The 18,249-nt window shown below is 41.8% G+C and overlaps 1 protein-coding gene across 2 annotated transcripts in view; it reads right to left on the bottom strand.

The window, feature by feature from the left end:
- The window catches only part of CCDC141 (coiled-coil domain containing 141), a 146,395-nt gene that overhangs the window by 77,524 nt on the left and 50,622 nt on the right, over positions 1–18,249 (bottom strand). For both annotated transcript variants that reach the window (XM_032783824.2, XM_032783827.2), the window contains exon 7: positions 1,658–1,852. In XM_032783824.2, the coding sequence (XP_032639715.1) occupies positions 1,658–1,852 (195 nt within the window). The remainder of the gene's footprint in view (positions 1–1,657; positions 1,853–18,249) is intronic.

Genomic DNA, 18,249 nt, shown 5'->3' with positions numbered 1-18,249 from the left:
CTGCAGGAACTATGGGATAGCTATGGAATAGCTACCCACAGTGCAACGCTCCGGAAATCGACGCTAGCCTCAGACCATGGACGCACACCACCGAATTAATATGCTTAGTGTGGCCGTGTGCACTCGACTTTATACAATCTGTTTTATAAAACCGGTTTATTTAAAATTGGAATAATCCCGTAGCGTAGACGTACCCCCAGTTGCAGTGCTCTGCTTCCCACCGCCAGTGACAGCCAGGGGCAGTCTTTTCCCCAACCTGAGCGACACAGGTGGGGCCGGGCAAGGGAAGCGGAGCGGGCTGGGGCAAGGGAAGCGGAGCGGGCTGGGGCTGCGTCTCTCTGCTTCCCACCACTGGTGAGTGCAGGGGACAATCCTTTCCCCGTACTCACCATCGGCGGGAAGTGGAGTGCCGAGGCTGGGAGCTAGTGGAATAAAGCAGGCTGGGGATGGGTTGCTCTGCTTCCCACCACTTCTGGTGAGTGCTTGGTCCCTGGGGGAAGAGGTGGAATGGGGGCAGGGTGGGGACGGAGCAGGGGGAAAAGGGTAAGAGGCATGGTGGAGGGAGTTGTCTGGAGCCCCACAGCCCCTAGGGATGGCTGAGGGATAGGGCTGGTCACCAGGGCTGATGCTTCCACGTATGCAGCATGCAGCTGCCTAGAGAACCAGGAAATTTGGGGCAAATTGGTGCCCCAAATTTCATGGTGCCCTACGCAGCTGCATATGCCGAAGGACAGCCCTGGGCACGAGTCTAGGAATTGGTGAGACATGGATGCCCTTCACTTCCTCAGACTTCCTGTGTGACTCACCTTGGCAAGACACTTAGCCTCTCTTTGTTTTAGTTCCCCTTTGTAAAATGGAGACTAATTACTTCCCTATCTCACAGCATGTTGTGCAGATATACATTCAAGACTGTGAAGTGCTTTGAGCTCTACTGATGCAATGAGCTATATAAGAACCTAATGGTCCTGGTTCTCAGGATGGATTCCCGTATCCTGTAAATATGGCACATATTCTTTGTTCCTAAATGTGTGGCTTTACATTTGGCCATAATAAAACATATATTTGTCTGTTTGCACCCAGCTTACCAAGAAACCCAAATCAGTCAGTATCATTACCTGTCCTCTTCAATATTTACCACTCTCCCAATCTGTGTGTCATTTGCAAACTTTATCAGTAGTGATTTAATTTTTTCTCTCGGGTTATTAATAAAAATATTAAATACAGCAGGGCCAAAAACGGATCCCTGTGGAACATACCTTTTCAAAGACGATTCCCCACTTACATTTTGAGACTTATCAGTTAGCCAGTCTTTAATCAATTCAATCTGATTTTCTATCGTTCTAGTTTCTTAATCAAAATGTCTTGTGGTACCAAGTCAAATACCCTACAGATATCTATGTATATTACATCAATAATGTTACCTTCATCAACCAAATATCATTAAAAAAAGTCAGTTTGTCAAGATCTATTTTCTATAAACCCATGATGATTGGCACTAATTATATTTTCTTCTTTTAGTTCTTTATTAATTGAGTCCCATATCAGCTATTCCATTATCTTGTTCATTAATTTGCACAATCCCTTGCATATTAGACTTCAAGAGCAAAGTAGCAGTCATACAATCAGATTATAATTATAGACTTGGCCTCTAACTAACCTTGTTAGCAGCACTAAAGAAGTCATTGGCCTCTTGTAACAAGGTTTTCCTTTCCTCCATACGATGGCACAACTCTTCTTGCAACAGATTTATTTTCTGATTTGAAAGCTTCAGATGTTCCTTTTCTGCGTAGTCCTCTGAAAACAGAATCGTGAGTGCTTCCGCTTTTAATTTTTCCACAGTGGAATTCCATTCCTAGAAGGAAGAGTGCTGATTTAATTAACTCCATGTATATAAAGTGATCCAAAGTAAACTGTTGCATAGTAACATATTACAGTTATTGGCAAATACAATAATTTAATTTTATATGAGTGAAGGTTATAGCCAGCTAAAACAGAATTTCTCCCCAATGATTTCTCAGCAAAATGACAGCTTTAATGAATAAGAGTCTAGTGACAAAATTGTCAGAGGACAGTCCCACAAGCAAAAGAAGACTACAGCATGCCCCCTGGGAAAACTGTTCTGGATAAAATAAAAAGCAGCCCCAACCACACAGAAATCTGAATTTTTTCCCCCAGGTTTTGATAATTAATCCTTCACCACTCAGGGCCAGTTCAGATCACACTGGCATTGCAGGCTCTTTGGGGGCCTCATCCAGCCAAGACAAACTGAAATATTGCCACGATGCTCGCTGTTTGTACTTCAGTGCCATATGGTAGGGGGCATATTAACTATTTTTGCTGAGAGCTCTGTGATGAATGATCATTTGAGTCAGGATGCTGCTCCATTTATCATGGCCTGGAAGGGACACATCACAGGTTCCTCTCCAATGGCCTCCATCAACTATTGCCCCATTCCAACGCCACAAACACACATGGCAGTTTTATTCTTTAAACATATAACTTAGGCAAAACATCAAAACAAAGAAGCTCCTCCACCCATCATGGGTTACAGATGTCACTGCACAACCTCTCTTTCAATTCCCCTGTTGCAGGGCCTGCTGCCAGAGCCCATCTGTCTCCTGTCACTCCTCTATGAACTGGGCCACTTGCTGAGTTTTATAATCACTTTGAGCCAGTGGTGAGCTGGAGCTGGTTCCTACAGGTTCCCAAGAACCGATTGCGAAGATTAGACCTCTGTGGAGAACCAGTTGCTAAAGGACCAGGGAGTGGGCAAAGAACTCCAGTTCATGGGCTGGACCATCCTGTTGCTTCCAGGATTCCCAGATGCGGAGGCTGAGGCTCCCCCGGCCCTTCCCCCGCCTGCCCCCAGCTGCAGCGTGGCCAGCCGCCGGCATCAGCTGGGCAGCTCAGCTGAGTTTGGGAGTCGTCCTGCTGCTTTGAGCTGCCGGCAAGGTAAGAGGGAGGAGATTGCAAGCTCTAGGGCTGCCAGGGAGGCAAGTGGGGCAATTTTCCCCAGGCCCTGCAGGGGCCCCCGGCCCCACAAGTATGTCTCCCCCTGCCCCGGTCCCTCCTCCGCTCCCCCCCCTTAAATCAGAACTTTTTATAGGGAACCAGTTGTTAAGATTTTGGCAGCTCATCACTGCTTTGAGCCCTTCTCCAGCTCTGCCTGAGAAGTAAACAGGGCTGGCAGGCCTCAGGCCATCAAAGGGGCAGGACATCCTGTTACAAGCCCTGTTCATTCATAGAGTTCAAAGCACTTTGCAAAGTGAAGTAAGCACTATCCCCATTTCACAGACAAGAAATCTTATTCTGAGGCACAGAGACGTTAAGTGCCTTTCCCAAAGGTGTCCAGCAAGTCCATAGCAGAGCCAGGAATAGATGTTTGTTTACAGACATTTCCATAGCACTCATTACTGTAGTATAAGAGCACTAGAATTGGGTTCTGACTAAACATATTTCATTGGTGAATGCAGATGTATCAAAACCAAAACTGCTGGACTGATGCAAGTTTGTGTGTGGACACTGCCTATATGCAGAAGTTCCACTGATTTACTTACAGTGGGCTGCCAGATCTACTACAGTTTAGAGCTAAACCAGCTTTCTATTTAAAGCTTGACTCAGCTTTCTATTTAAAGCTTGATTCTACTAAGTGCTATGAAATCTGTGCAGTTACTTGGATTGCCTTGAAATGTAAATCAGTTTAAAAAACAATGTAGTTAAACCAGTGCAAACACATATCGACATCTTACATCTGTTTAAAACTGGTTATATTGGCCTACCTTGTGTTGTGAGGTTACTGATGCACAATATACACCAGATTTAAAGCATTATAGGAATGCTCCCACAAGGTTTAAACTGATGCAACTTTCTTATATAAACAAGTCCTTCACTTACATTTTTCTACCTATGATAAATTCCCTCATTTCCATCTGAATCCTAACTGATATTTTTAATTTTAAAAGGGGCATTTTGGTTTTCATATTCATTGTAAATTGAAAGTAATATTTTATTTTAAAATGGGAAAAGGAAAAAAATGTCCCACCATTCTTGATTTCAAAGTACTTCCTGTTTCAGTACTACTGTTTTGTGGGTTTTTTTTGTTTGTTTTTGAATGGGCAATCGATAAAACAAACAAACATTTATTTCATCTACTGTTATTCCTGTCAACATTTGACATTAGAAACCTACTGTGTTATTCAAAACAAAATCAATATCTATTATTATGCTGCAAATCCTTCTGCCTTAAATGGCATCTTTCTGCTACTTTTTCTGCAAATGAATTAAATACATTTTGAAACAAGTAAAGAGTTTTTCTGTTGCAGTTCCTCCTACTACAGACGAAAGAAAGAAAGAAAGCAGTTTGTGTAGACTGACATATTTTAAAGTGAGATATGACAAAGGAAAATGGGTTTTTCAGAAAATGCCATGATGCATACACATAGCACAATAATGGCATTTGGTTCTGTTTTTTCCAAGATGTGCTAAAAAATACTGGGAATTTGGCTCTCTTTTTAATGTGTCTTTTATTTTTTAGTGAAATAAGTGTTAGCGAAAGATGCTGTGTTGATAGGCTGTCAGAAATAATCTGATAATTTACAGAACAGTTATAATATAAGCAGCCTTAGCATAAGCTTCTTCACACTATCCCATTCCATTGCCTTAAACCTGTCCTTAAGGTACCATCAGTAGGAACGGGGAGATTAGCCCACATACTTCCATTCATTCCTTGATCTCTTTTCTGAGGATGTCCATTTTTGTGGCAATGGTTTTGTGATAGAAACTTGTTGAAAGAGAGATCAGCAGCTAATTTCACACAGGCCATTGAATGGTGATGAAGGTAGTAACTTTCATTCACTACTGATCTGGGCTGGATTTGGACCAGCAACCAAGTGAAAGACTTCCTTCAATTCCCTCAAATATCCAGTCACCTTATTATTTGTTTATAGAATGTCAAGCCTACTTAAAATAGATCCGTGTTGATAAATGCAAGGTAATTCACACTGAAAGAAGTAATCTGAACTGCTCGTACACCTTACTGGATTCTAAATTAACTGGAACAACTTGGGAAGCAGACCTGGGGATCATTGTGGACAGCTCAATAATGCTCAGTATGCAGCTGCAGCCAAAGAAGCAAACAAAATGTTCAGAGGCATAAAGAACAGGATGGAAAATATGAATGAAATTTTATCATGTCACTGTATACTCTCTCTTCAAATACTATATGTTGTTCTGCTCACCCTATATCAATAAAAGCAAAGGGGGTTCAGAGATGGGTAACAAAAATAATTAGAAAAATATGAGGAGAAAATCCAGATGAAGAGAGAATGAAAAGATTGGGACAGTTTCGTTTACAGAAGAGACTAATACTAGCGGACACAACAAGTATATATAAAATAATCAGTGGTAGAGAGGAAGCAAATTGGGTTCTCCTATTTACACTTGCTCAAGAACAAGGTGACATTCAATGATAAATGAAATAATTTTACTTGGACAATTAGCTTGTGATTCGCACTGCCACAAGATACTATTGAGACCAAGAGTTTAGTGGGGGATTCAAAAAAAGACCACACATTTATATGGATACAGAGTTACAAGGGATTGGGGGGGGGGAACACATTTGTAAGAGATATGCGCTCTCATGCTTCACCAGCCTCTAATTTAGGGGATTAGGAAGAAACTCCTCTCTGGATAGGCTATCCCATTTCTACCCACTTTAGGGTTTCTTGCAAATTCCTCTGAAGCCACAGTAATGGCCTCAGAGACAGGACTGGACTTGCTTGAGCCAATATGTCAATTCCCATGTTCTTATATAACCGAAGTCCAGACGATACCTCTACATGGAAGTACCCATGTGGGGGACAGGAGAATTTGTAAAAAGAAATTTGCAGTGTGTGCAACCACCTCTGCAAGTGGGGTGAGTGTTGTCTTCCCTTCCTCTACAGAAGAATCAGAAAGCTCAGCCCCAAGAAACTGTGGATCTCAGGAAATCTGCTGAAGACATGGAGTCATCTGCAGAGTGACCATGTATCTCTGCATAGAAGCTGGGGACCAATGCCACCTAGTCATAGTACACTCCTCCACAGCCTGGAGTTGACCCACTGAAAAGTTCATATAACCATAGGTTGGATTAGTTTTAGAGCAGAATGACTGCTATTTTCTGAAGTGGGGAGGAAGACAAGGGATGTACATTACAACTGGTTGAAAATTTTCCAACAGAACATCTTGCTGTTGGAAAATACAAGTTTGCTGACAGAAACATGTTGATTTTTGACATTTTATTTAGAACAAAATTCCCCCTCCCCTCACCCCCAGCATTAGATAATGTCAAAACCTTCTGTTCAGACATTTCCAGAACAGAACATTTTTATTTTTTTGTTTCCAAAATTGGAATTAAATGTTTTGATCAATTCCAAATACATTTTTCCCTCAGAATTTCATTTTGCAGGAAATTTTGAAATGTTTATTTTCACTTTGTTCTGGAACAGAAAAAAATTTCAAACTCAGGAATGTCTCACTTAACAGAAAATCTGATCCCTGCTTTGCTGAAACATACATGCACCCTCTCCACAGGTCTCCGCAGTCCTGTAAACTTGGCCCCACAGCATGAACTATTAGGGACAGTATGACCAAAGGGTTGTCCTCCCATTCATACAAGAACCCTCAGAGCACGGTCTGGTCCTAGGTTATTAGGGTCCAGTTTGCCCTACAGGAGGATCACACACAAGCAGCCCTGGTCCATTCTGAGCATATTATTTTTAAAAATATCCATTCTGTACTCTAGAAAATATGGCTGTTTTCTGAATATTCATGTCCCTTTTCCATTTACATGTGCCATCAGGTAATTGCTTAAAATTGCACATTCCCCCCACCTTCCCAGAAATAGTGAGAAATACCATGCAAATGGTGAAAATCTTTGGACCCTAGAATTGGACCTTTTCAAGTCCCCAGAGAAAAAGAAAAGGGACTAATATCTGGGGACAAAATACAACAATCCATTCAGTTTGCCTATGATTGATATAAAATTGTACTGAAAAATTTGTTAGTTGCTTTTTTTAAAAAAAGCTCTGTACAGGAAGCAATAACCTTTAGTATGTATATTTTACCAGTTAAGGGACCACTGAAATATATTCTCTAAAGCAAGACTTTTCTTTCATAAAATCCTGCCTTTGTCCCTCTAACTTCTGCTTGGCAAAAATGAGGATTTCAAGACTGACTACATTCTACTGTTCTGTATACATTTCCTTTTTTATTTAAAAGGAATTGTTTTTGTTTTACAAAACAGAAGGCACAGTCCCCGAGCAGATAGAGGGCACAGACCCTTACATACATTGCACTCTAATGGGTCTACTTGCATGAATAAATGCTGCAGGATTGGCTCCATAAGGCCACTTCTGTGAGATACTCAATTCCATCAGCTCCCATCAGCTGCACTGGAATTTGCGGGTACTGGCTGCATTTTATGATGAGATCCAACATGAGCTTTCATTTATATTTCAACATATTAATATCGGAATAGTTAGTGTGAATTAATTTAGAAAAAAACAATGAAATACATTCCTATGAAACTAGAGTCCATTAACAGGGCCTGCCCTAGTGGCATTAGTACAGGCAAAGTGACAAGAAAGTTCAGCAGCAGATGTTTTTGCTGGCTTTGTAATGGAAGAAATAGTTAGGTCTCAAAATAAAAATAAAATATTACTTTTTCAAGAACTTATATGTTCCTAATGCAACAGCATGGATTCTGCTTATGATTAGCTCAATATGATAAACTCTACTTACAGAGAGGTGCAATGAATGTTCTAAATTGTTTCAGTGCATTGTGATGAGTAAGTTACAGCTCCAGCTAGTGAGGCTCTGATTATATGGAAATGACTCCACTTACAGGGAAATGACTGCACTGTAGCAGGCTTCCACTATAATAACATTGATAAATTTGCCTTCATTGTCGGTTGCCCAATATTCACCTTCTAGATGATTTTTAGGCAAAAGGTTGGTTTATTTGAAGAACCACATTAAATGTGTGCCTCTTTTACACCTAAAACGGTTTATACTTAAACCTTTCCAATCAACCTGAAAATGGCAATTTATTGCAATAATTAAATATTTTAAAAGAATTCCATGGATATTATATCCCTGGATACTTTCTAAAGACATTAAATGTAGCTATATCCATTTGATATTCTATATAATTTTGTGATGACCAGGTGCCAGCTCATGCCAAGGTCCCCATCTCTCAGTTGAACACTGACAAATACATGGCTGGAATCAGCCTAGCTCATCTCTATGTTAGTATTGTTAAAATATGTATTAGAATTATAAAAATGTGTTTAGTGCTTAGACCTCACTAAATCGTTGTGAGTTGCTGCATGCATTACTCTCACTTATAACAACATATGTATCTCATATTGTAAGGTAATATTTGAGCAGTTGTATTGTGAGCCTCTGTGAGTGTGTAAATCACCAGATAGAAGAGAGACATTATTTAATGTGAAGGGAGGATCTTCAATAGAAGAACATAAGAACAGCCATACTGGATCAGACCAATGGTCCATTTAGCTCAGTATCCTGTCTTCCGACAGTGGCCAATGCCAGGTTCCCCAGAGGGAATGAACAGAACAGGTAATCATCAAGTGATCCAAAAGGAAAGGTCCACTGATACTAGATAGATTACAACTGACCTGGGGTAGCTGCCTGGTCATTTGGGACTTGGAGTAACCTGAAGACTGCTGTGATTCTTGCTGTAAGGGATTATCTGTCACAAAGACTCACTCACCTGGGTGGTGAGATAGATCAGAGTACTCAAGGGGACTGTCTGTGACTCCAGGTTAAGGCTGTTACAGTGCCTGAGGAGTTCACACTTGATATTTGGTTGGTGAAATAGAACTCACAGTCCATTTGGAGTTTGTACCCTGGTTCCTACCAGTCTGCCCTGAGGTTGATACTTATGGTTTTGAGTCACTATAGGCAGCATTACAGATCTCTATAAAAAATTCACTCTGTTTTCTTTACAGTCCCTACAGTGAGTTTCTGAAGCATTTATATACTACTTTTAGTATACAATTCTAGAATTTTCTTTTTTATAAGGAAAGATTTATCAAGGGCATGGAAACTCAGTGGAGAAAATCATTGTCAGTTCTGGCTGTTCTTCAGCCTTCTAAGCATTAATGCTATAACCGTCTGTCACTTGGCAATAAAATATTTCTGTTACTTGTCTCCACCTGAAAGAACACAAAGCCTGCCATTATCTTGACTTTTCAGTTTGACAGAGATATGTGAATATCTGTGACCCAATGAAGACACATGGCACTGTATATACCTGCGCTCAGTGTGTCTCCACAGGTCATGCCATTATTCTCATTTTTCCTCTCACAGTAGTAGCCTTTTAAACTGTAGCTTTCACTCTTCCATTTGGAAAGGAAATTGCGCTCCTTCTGGATCCCTTGATTGATTTTGTTCTTTTAAGAGGATTAGAGCTGATAGACAAGAAAGTGAAATTATTTTCTTATTTTTAAAATAAAAGCCTCAAACTTTTTCTTCACAAAATGCTGTGGGTTTTCAAAAACTTCTCATGTAATTGCCTGAAGTAAGTAGATACACCTACTGCTTCAGCTGAAGGAAAACATAAAAAACCCTATTATTCCTAAGGCCATGTCTACTCGTACAGCGCTGCAGCTGTACCAATGCAGCTGTGCCACTGCCGTGTGTCTGGCAAAAACGCTCTACGCTGGGGTGGGCAAACTACGGCCTGTGGGCTGCATCTGGCCCCTCAGACCTTTTAATCAGCCCCCCAGGAGTGGGGTCGGTGGCTTGCCCCACTCTGGCGATCTAGCCGGGGAACAGGGTTGAGGGCTTGTCCCGCTGTGGCTGAGGAGCAGGGTCGGGGGCTTGCCCTGCTGCGGTGCTCCTGCCGGGGAGTGGGGCTGGGGGCTTGCCCCGCTCTGCCCACCTGATGCTCCCACATGTTCAGATGGGACCTGCGCGAGGGCACACGTTACTGCGGCTGCACAATCCAAATACCAAATGTGCTTCACACGCCATCAGAGCTTGGAACGTGCAAGCCCACATGCCTGCTACTTGTTCTCTTAGGGGACTCTGCTGTTTTACTAGTGTTAATTTTCCATTTTTGAGGATAAAGCAAAGACTAGCTGGCCAGGAAGTGCCAGTTGCATTGTTCAGATTAATCAAAGAGAGCATGGAAAGGAGGTAAGTTTGGTTTAATTATTGTAATACTTTGTTATGATGGTATATTTATAATAGTAAGTAAGGTTTAATGTTTATTTCCACTAAAATGTATCTTTATTAAATAAAGTTTATTTGAATCTCTCTGAATTGTTAATTTCATGAGCATTCCTGGCCCGCCATACAATTTCCATACCCAGATGTGGCCCTCAGGCCAAAAAGTTTGCCCACCCCTGCTCTACGCCAACAGGAGAGAATTCTCCTGTCTGTATAATAAACCCACCTCTGTGAATGGCAGAAGCTATGTCGGCTGGAGAAGCTCTCCCACCGACATAGTGCTGTGCACACTAGCGCTTGTATTGGTAATTTATGTTGCTCAAAGGAGGTGGTTTATTCACACTTCTGAATGACAAATTTTGCTAACATAAGCTGTAATGTACTACTGAGAGGCAAATACGCTGTTTTGTTTTAAACCTTGGCTTCTTACAACCCTAAAACCCCAAACAAACATGGATCCTGGAACAATCTGACATGAGAATAAGAAATCTTTGCAAAAAATGAATGAGACATAGGTTTGTGACATTACAGGTAATAATTAAAGTTCAAACTGATTAAATATGTATTTGTCAGGCTATATGGTGAAGTAATCCCTTCTACAGTACCCTGTAGTACATGTAAGGCCAAATTTTCAAATTAGTGAGTGCCTTTCTAATGCCCAGTTTGTGCCTGTAAAATTTCTTCCTGTAACATTGCACCTGTAATTAAATTCTAGGCACCAACCTAAATAACTGAATCTGACACTGCCAGGTTACAGGTGCAAGTCAGACAGGGGCAAAGATACTTTTAATGGTGCCCACAACAGACTTTTGGGATGAAAAGTTTCATGCCCAGATTACACGGGTGCAAACTGCTTGATAGATACTATGAGACCAAAAGAACCAAAACTGATATATCAGAAACTAGGTATAATTGGTGGACAAAATAATCAGGGAATTAGCTATTCCACCCATTACTCCCTTTTGGGGTCCTTAAAAAAAGAGAGTTTTGGGGGAAAATTGGCTGCTGGCACAAAAGTCACCATAATGGCTGTTACCCACACCGACTCCTGAGATCATGGGCCTTCATCGTCCTGATCCTGAGAGATGTCCTGACCAGACTGGGCTAGAGAAAGGGATCCAGATGACATCACTACCTCTATGAGCTTTGGCTGAATTCCAAACACAACCAGGGTGTTAGATTTTTCTCTCTTTCCTCCCACTTTCCCCCCACCGTATGTGGCCTTTTCCTTCCTCACCTTATTTCTGCTGTTTCCCATCCCTCTCCTTTTGTCTAATAAGAGCCTGGTTTAGCCAGAAAAAATTGTGTGTTTTGCACTTATAAACCTGTCATTAGAAAGAGGCAACAAAATGCAATGCCCTAAAGAAGCTCAGTGCTGATACTAGTGTTACAACTGTCAGGGCTTGTCTACACTTACTGGGGATCAACAAGCAGCGATTGATGCATTGGCAGTCAATTTAGCGGGTTTAGTGAAGAATCACTAAATCAACCGCAGATCGCTCTCCTGTCGACTCCTGTATTCCACCATATCGAGAAGAGCAGGGGGAGTCGATGGGAGAGTGTCTCTTGTCGACATTGTTTAGTGTGGACCCACGGTAAGGAGATCTAAGCTAGTCGCTATTCACGTAACTCAAATTGTGTAGCTTAGATCAAATTTCCCCTGTAGTGTAGACAAGGCCTCAGAGTGGCTGATAAGACCATATGCTATGTCTGTTTTTCCAGCAGAGAGGTTGCAAGTGAGCGCCAGAGTCCAAAGCTTCATTTTCTCTCTTTGCTGTTCTTTTCTCTCCCATTCGGTGTATGTGGCTGGGTTTTTTTTGTCTTCTAGGAAATATGATCAGACTTCAACAACAACAGTAACAATGACAGCTCCACCTCAACTAACTTCTCTTTTCCCCAAAAGGACAGTTAGTACCATCTTTAATACCCTCTAAGAGACTGTCAAATTGTCCTTCTAAAAACCCTCTCCAGCTAAAGAGAATGGGAACCAGGGAGGTTGTAAAAATGAAAACCTTACTTAATATTTTACATTTCAAATGCTTTAACTGTTTTTCCTCCTCCTCTGTATCTTTAATAAAAGACTAATATGATGTTTAATGGTGTGTTTGCCATGGCACTAATCAGGCTGAGGTCTATGCATATCAAGCCCTGAACCGTGTTTAACAGTGTTTAATGTTGGACAGTGAGACAGAATACACCCCTGTATTCACACCCTACACACTAGTGTAATAATCTTTGTACAAAGTACACTTTGTAAGGCATCATCTGAAAACTCTGATCTGCAGCTCAGTATTCTCATGGCAAAATGTGTGTGGCAACACTGTATCTGAAGTTATGTTTCCCCTCTCTGGCATTAACAACGCATGTTCCAACCCCACAGTCCTGCCCAGCAGTGCAAGTAGGCCGGTACGCTCAGGTACACTGTACCAGCAAGCTATTTAAATCTGGTACAGCGTCCCAGAAAGACACAGGAGCAGCCCCGCTGGAGGAGAGGGTTGGGGGGCAGGGCTGGAGGTTCTGATCTGTCCCTACTAGGAGGGGCAGCAGGGAAAGGATCACAGTGCCAGCAGCTCCTCCAATGGCTATCCCGCCCCCAGCTTCACCCCCCAAGTCCTCTCTCCAACGAGGCTGCTGCAGTAGTATGAGGAAGGACAGAGATGTAGCTCCGTGCCTGGAGGGGCAGTGCTGGGAGTTCTGCTCCTTCCCCCACTGCTGCCCCTCCAAGCAGGGAAAGGAGCAGAACACTGGCAGCTCCTCCGGTGGCTGTACCGCCTGCCCCCAGCCTCGCCCCACCAGCTGTGTCTCCAGTGCAGCAGGAGGAGGACAGAGCCCCCACCCCCTGGGGAATATGGGATGGATGTGGGGAGGGGATTGGGAGAGTTTAGGGGTTGAGGAGTCACATGGGAAGGTCACGTACCCGCCCTTAGCTGGTGGCTGTCCCACCTACCAGTAAGACATGGATTTTACTTGCACCATTGGTCCTCGCTAAACAGAAGTTGGCAAATAGGTCTGTCCTAATCAAAGGACTCTGTGCTTCCCTTAATTTGCATTTAAGCAATGAACAGAGTCACCAAGCAGGAAGGGAAGACAAAAAGTTCAAACAGGTGAAAAAATTCAGCAGGGGATATCCTTCCACATGGACTCCTGGTCCCCTGGATCTTAGCTGGAAATGTTTTTCAAGAGGGAGGACAAGCTAGAAAGGAGAGAGAAATACTCCAAGGCACCCCTCTCTCTCGCTTTCCCTGCCCATTGCATTCACTGCACCTGAGGAAACTAAGTCAGCAGCCGCTGGATGCTCTGGGGGAGGTGCCCCGACCTAAAGAGTTTGGTCAGTGTAAGACTCCTGAACGCATGTGGTTAGAAAACTTTTTGCTTTGAATTGAATGTTTGTTACGTTAGGCACTAGTAAGCATTTTACCTTTATTTTCTTGTAACCATTTTTTACTTTTATGGCTCATTACTTGTACTCACTTAAAAGCTCTCTCTTTGTTGTTAATAAACTTCATTTATTGCTTTATCTAATCCAGTGTGTTCATGCTGAAGTGTCTGAGTAATTCCATCTGGGGTAACGAGTTGTGTGCATGTTATTCTCTTAAAGGAATAATGGCCTCAGTATATTTGTACTGTTTAAGAGAGGGCTGGGCAGTACAGGACATATGTTTCTGGGCTGTGTTGGTTACACTGGTGATCATCCTGCAGTATAACCAAAGCTGGTAAGAGCCAGAGCATGGCTGACAGGCTGCAACACAGAGAGACACATAGCTGGGAGTGACTTGCATGCTGGTGGCTACTTGTGAGCAGCCCAGGCTGGTGGCTACAGCAGCAAGGCATTCTAAAGGGCACCCCGGGTTACAGCGGAGGGGTGACACAGCTACTCATACCAAGGTACAATCCAGACTAATGTCATAGACAGTGACACAGTCTTGTCAACACCTTTGACTCTTCGGGCCTGTAAATATCTTCTAAATACAACTATGCTAGAGGTTGGTCAGAGTGTTTTTTTTAGGAGCAAATAAACTCTACACCACTCTTGCAGTGCTCCAGGATGGGACTACACATGGTACTACCATATATAAATCATACTTGCATAGCTGGGGAGCTGAAAACTCTTCCAAGAAGTAAGATGTCTACCACTAGAGCCAAAGGAGAAGTACTGATGTGCTTATTTTCAATACGTACCGTTATCTTCTCTGTAGGCCCACACTATACCACATGTATAAAGAGCCCAACTCTGCAAATACTTTCTAGATAGCCCATGAGTAACTCTCTCTTCCCCACTCATTGTAGGGAACACTTTAAAGGGACAATGCCCCTTTTCTTCCAGCTAGCTGGACAAAGACCCGCTGTATGGAAGGATGCAGCGAGCACATTTTATTATCAAGTTGATGGAATGCTATGATCTTTTCCAGGAAAGTAACTAAGACAGTTATTGGTGCCTTTTAAGGGCTATTCAGACATTCTCCAGTTAACCACAAAGCTACAGAAAGTACACTTATCTGGGTCTGATGTAACATCCCCCTTCCAGTATTTCTCAAACATTAACTGAAAGGATCTTCTCGCACCTTCCTCATATTATCTGACAGGAACTGACATTTATGACAGTTCATATACCGAATTCAGAATGTCGTTTCTATCACCTCAGAAGTTAATGAAGAACACTGACCATTTTTTAATTAGAACACAGTTGGACACTAAAGAGAGTTCCAGAGGGGGAAGTAATTCTAACTATAGTTATAATGATTCCAGAGAAATTCAATTTTTTCCCCCTATTACTAATGAGACTGCTTCCAATTTACATGCTGCAAAACTGATGCCGGCTTTTAATTGGTTAGAACATTAAAAGAATCAGACACATAAAACAAACCATTCATTAAAAGAAAGTAGAAGAATTTTGAAAAATTAATATAGTTGTTTTACTATTTGGAAACAGACAACAACTGCTTTGAGATTTTTCAGCTTCAGACATTATCTTTTTGTTTAAATCCGATGATATGCAGCAGTGCTTTCATCTTATATAGTATTTTATAGTTTCTTGGTTCATCTAGTAAACATCCCAGACAATGTGAGCTTGATTTACTAAAGCAATACTTTCTATGGGTGTTTTTCAGTTTCATTACATATCACTGGTAAAGCAGTCATGATATATAATGAATGTTCAGTTCAAGCAACAGATAGGCCAGAGACTAGGAAAAGAATGGCATACAGCAATAATTTTATCAGTTTGAAAACAACCCAGGTAACTCCAAAATTCAAAGTCCTCAGCAAAGACCTGAATGTGGGATAGGCACATTTTTTACATTGTTTCTAAGCATGTGCTCCCAGCTGGAATTTACAACAATACAGGGTTCAATTCTGCCATTCAAAAAAGCAAACTAATCTGCATTTGAGCATCTTGTAGCAGGCTGTGCTGCAAAATAATGCTCCTCGGGGACACTGCCATCCTCTCAAAAAGTGCATTAGGCTGGATAGTTGTAGCACTTGAAAGTGTTGATATACATTAATAGTCTCTCAGCGTGAATGTAGACTTAGTTCTTTTAGAGAAAAATGTTTGTTCTACAGAAAGCAGTGTGAACTGTTAGTGTTCTGTTTTTCCACTACTCTGTTTCTTGGTTCAGTGCTATTCAATATCTATATCAATGATTTGGAAGGAAATACAAAAAAATTGTTTGATAAAGTTCACAGATGATACAAAAATTAGTGGAATGGTAAATGATGACAGGTCAATTAGAGACTGATCTGGATCCCTACGCAAGCTGGGCTCATTTGAATAACATGTAGTTCAATACAGCCAACTGCAAGTTTATACAGCTAGGAACAAAGAATGTAGATCACATTTAGAAGACGGCATCCAGTGAAGCAGTGACTCTGGACATAATGGATATTATTTGTCTATAGCACTGGGGAGACCATTAATGGAATAATGTGTCCAGTTCTGGCATTTACACTTCAAAAAGGATGTTGAAAAATTGGAAAGGGTTCCAAAAAGAGAGGCAAGAATTATTTGAGATAGGGAAAAGCTGCCTTAAAGTGAATGAGTTTCCTAAATCTATCTAGCTTATCAGATATCAGGGGATCTTGATCAAGTATACACACTGGGAGATTTCTGACAATAGAGGGCTCTTCAGTCTAGCAGACAAAGGCATTAACAAGATCTAATGGGCTGAAAGATGGAGCTGAACAAACTCAGACAATAAATAGGGCACAAAAATGTAAGGGCAATGCTGATGGTAATTAGCCATTATAACAACTCACTACAGATATGATGGACACTCCATTGCTTGAAGTTTTAACATCAAGATTGGATATCTTGTTGAGAAATAAACTGTAGCTCAACCACAAGATAAGGGATTGATGCAGGAATTACTTGGTGAAATTCTTTAGTCTAGTCAGCAGACTAGAGGATCAGAATGATCCTTTCTGGTCTAAAAATCTATGAATATATGTAATTTTGCTTCTAGCTCAGTTCCAGGAAGTAGGACACGTTTTTCTGCAGAGATTTGAGCTTCCTGTAACACTTTCATAGTGAGGTTTTATAAACATGCATATTTTAAATTGGTAAAAGTACTAAAAAAGGATACTTGATTAGGCAATACCCTGAATCTGCAAATGTAACAGCTGGCAAACCAGTCAAGAAAGACTGAACTGTAATGATGATCGAACGTAGCACAGCATTTGCTGTAAACTATATCAGAAATGATGATCACACATACATCTGGAGCTGCTACAATGTAATGACAACCAAAACACGATTTAGCATGAAGAAAGCTTTCTACAGTAACAAACAATCAGAACAGGATTGCATGTACAGTGCAGAAATTTAAAATGCAGTCATCTCATCCAGGAAGAGCATCAGATTTTGGAGGCTGTCCTAAGAGCTGCAAAATATTGCAGATTCAAAATCCTGCAATTCAAGGTTGAGGCCATAGCTCTTCAGGGACATTTAAATAAGGGATTAAAAGGTGGTAAAAGGGCTCATCTTTAGGGTGACCATATATCCCAAAGGGAAAATGGGACACTGCGTGGGGCTGGCCCCAGCTGGTCGCCCAAGGCGCCCCTCCCCGACTGTTACTGGTCACTTGAACCCTGCCAGCTCCCCATTCGAGGCTGTTTCCGGTCGCTGGAACCCTACCTGTCCCCTCCTTCAGCCCAACCTCCCCACTGCACGGGGCTGGCTTCTCTGCTCGCCCCCATGCACGTTCCTCTGCACCACACCCCACTTTTTGACAAAAGTGGACATTTGTTCCATTTGCTCTTGCCAACTTCATCACCTGGCAAGAGAAAATGGGACAAATGCCCTCTTTAGCCAAAAATATCAGAAGAGCTGGGACAGCGCTTAAAAAAGGGACTGTTCTGGCCAGAATGGGCTGCATGGACACCTATACATAGTCATATATATGTGGGAAAGAAAGATGAAAGGGGAGGTCAGGAGCACATTTCTGATGCTTTCCCGACTCGTGTGTGTGTGTGTGTGTGTGTGTGTGTGTGTGTGTGTGTGTGTGTGTGTGTGTGTGTGTGTGTGTGTGTAAATTGTTTTTGAGAAGTCCATCAAACTGAGTTATGGTGTGACTAGTGGATCCCAAGATACAGAAATGAGCCTACTACATGGTTAAAGGGACATCCCTGCAGTTTGGAGATAAGAGATGATAACCTTATATCAGAGGGAAGGTTCCACAAAAGACTAGGGACTGGGGACTTACAGATACAAGGACATGTTCCACTGTGGAGTCACCAACAGGGAGGTGCTGTAGAAGAAATTGTGCTGATATTACTTAGCCTGAACTGGGAGCACCTCTGAACTTGGTATCAGATTATGTTTTGGTGTGCTTCTGCCATCAAGGCAAAACATCAGTGTGTCTAGTGATGGCATTTACTAAAAGCTCCTACCATTCCAACAAATTTTACAGAAACACTCATTTGAATACTCAAGCTGGAAATAAAATATAGCAGAGTGTCAAATTTCTCTTTCCCACTGCTTGTAATATCATCAGTTTAGTACAATGAAAAGGTAACAGA

The sequence above is a fragment of the Chelonoidis abingdonii genome, chromosome 10 (genome assembly GCF_003597395.2).
Source record: "Chelonoidis abingdonii isolate Lonesome George chromosome 10, CheloAbing_2.0, whole genome shotgun sequence".
Taxonomy (NCBI): Eukaryota; Metazoa; Chordata; order Testudines; family Testudinidae; genus Chelonoidis; species Chelonoidis abingdonii.
This window is presented reverse-complemented; position numbering and strand designations above follow the sequence as displayed.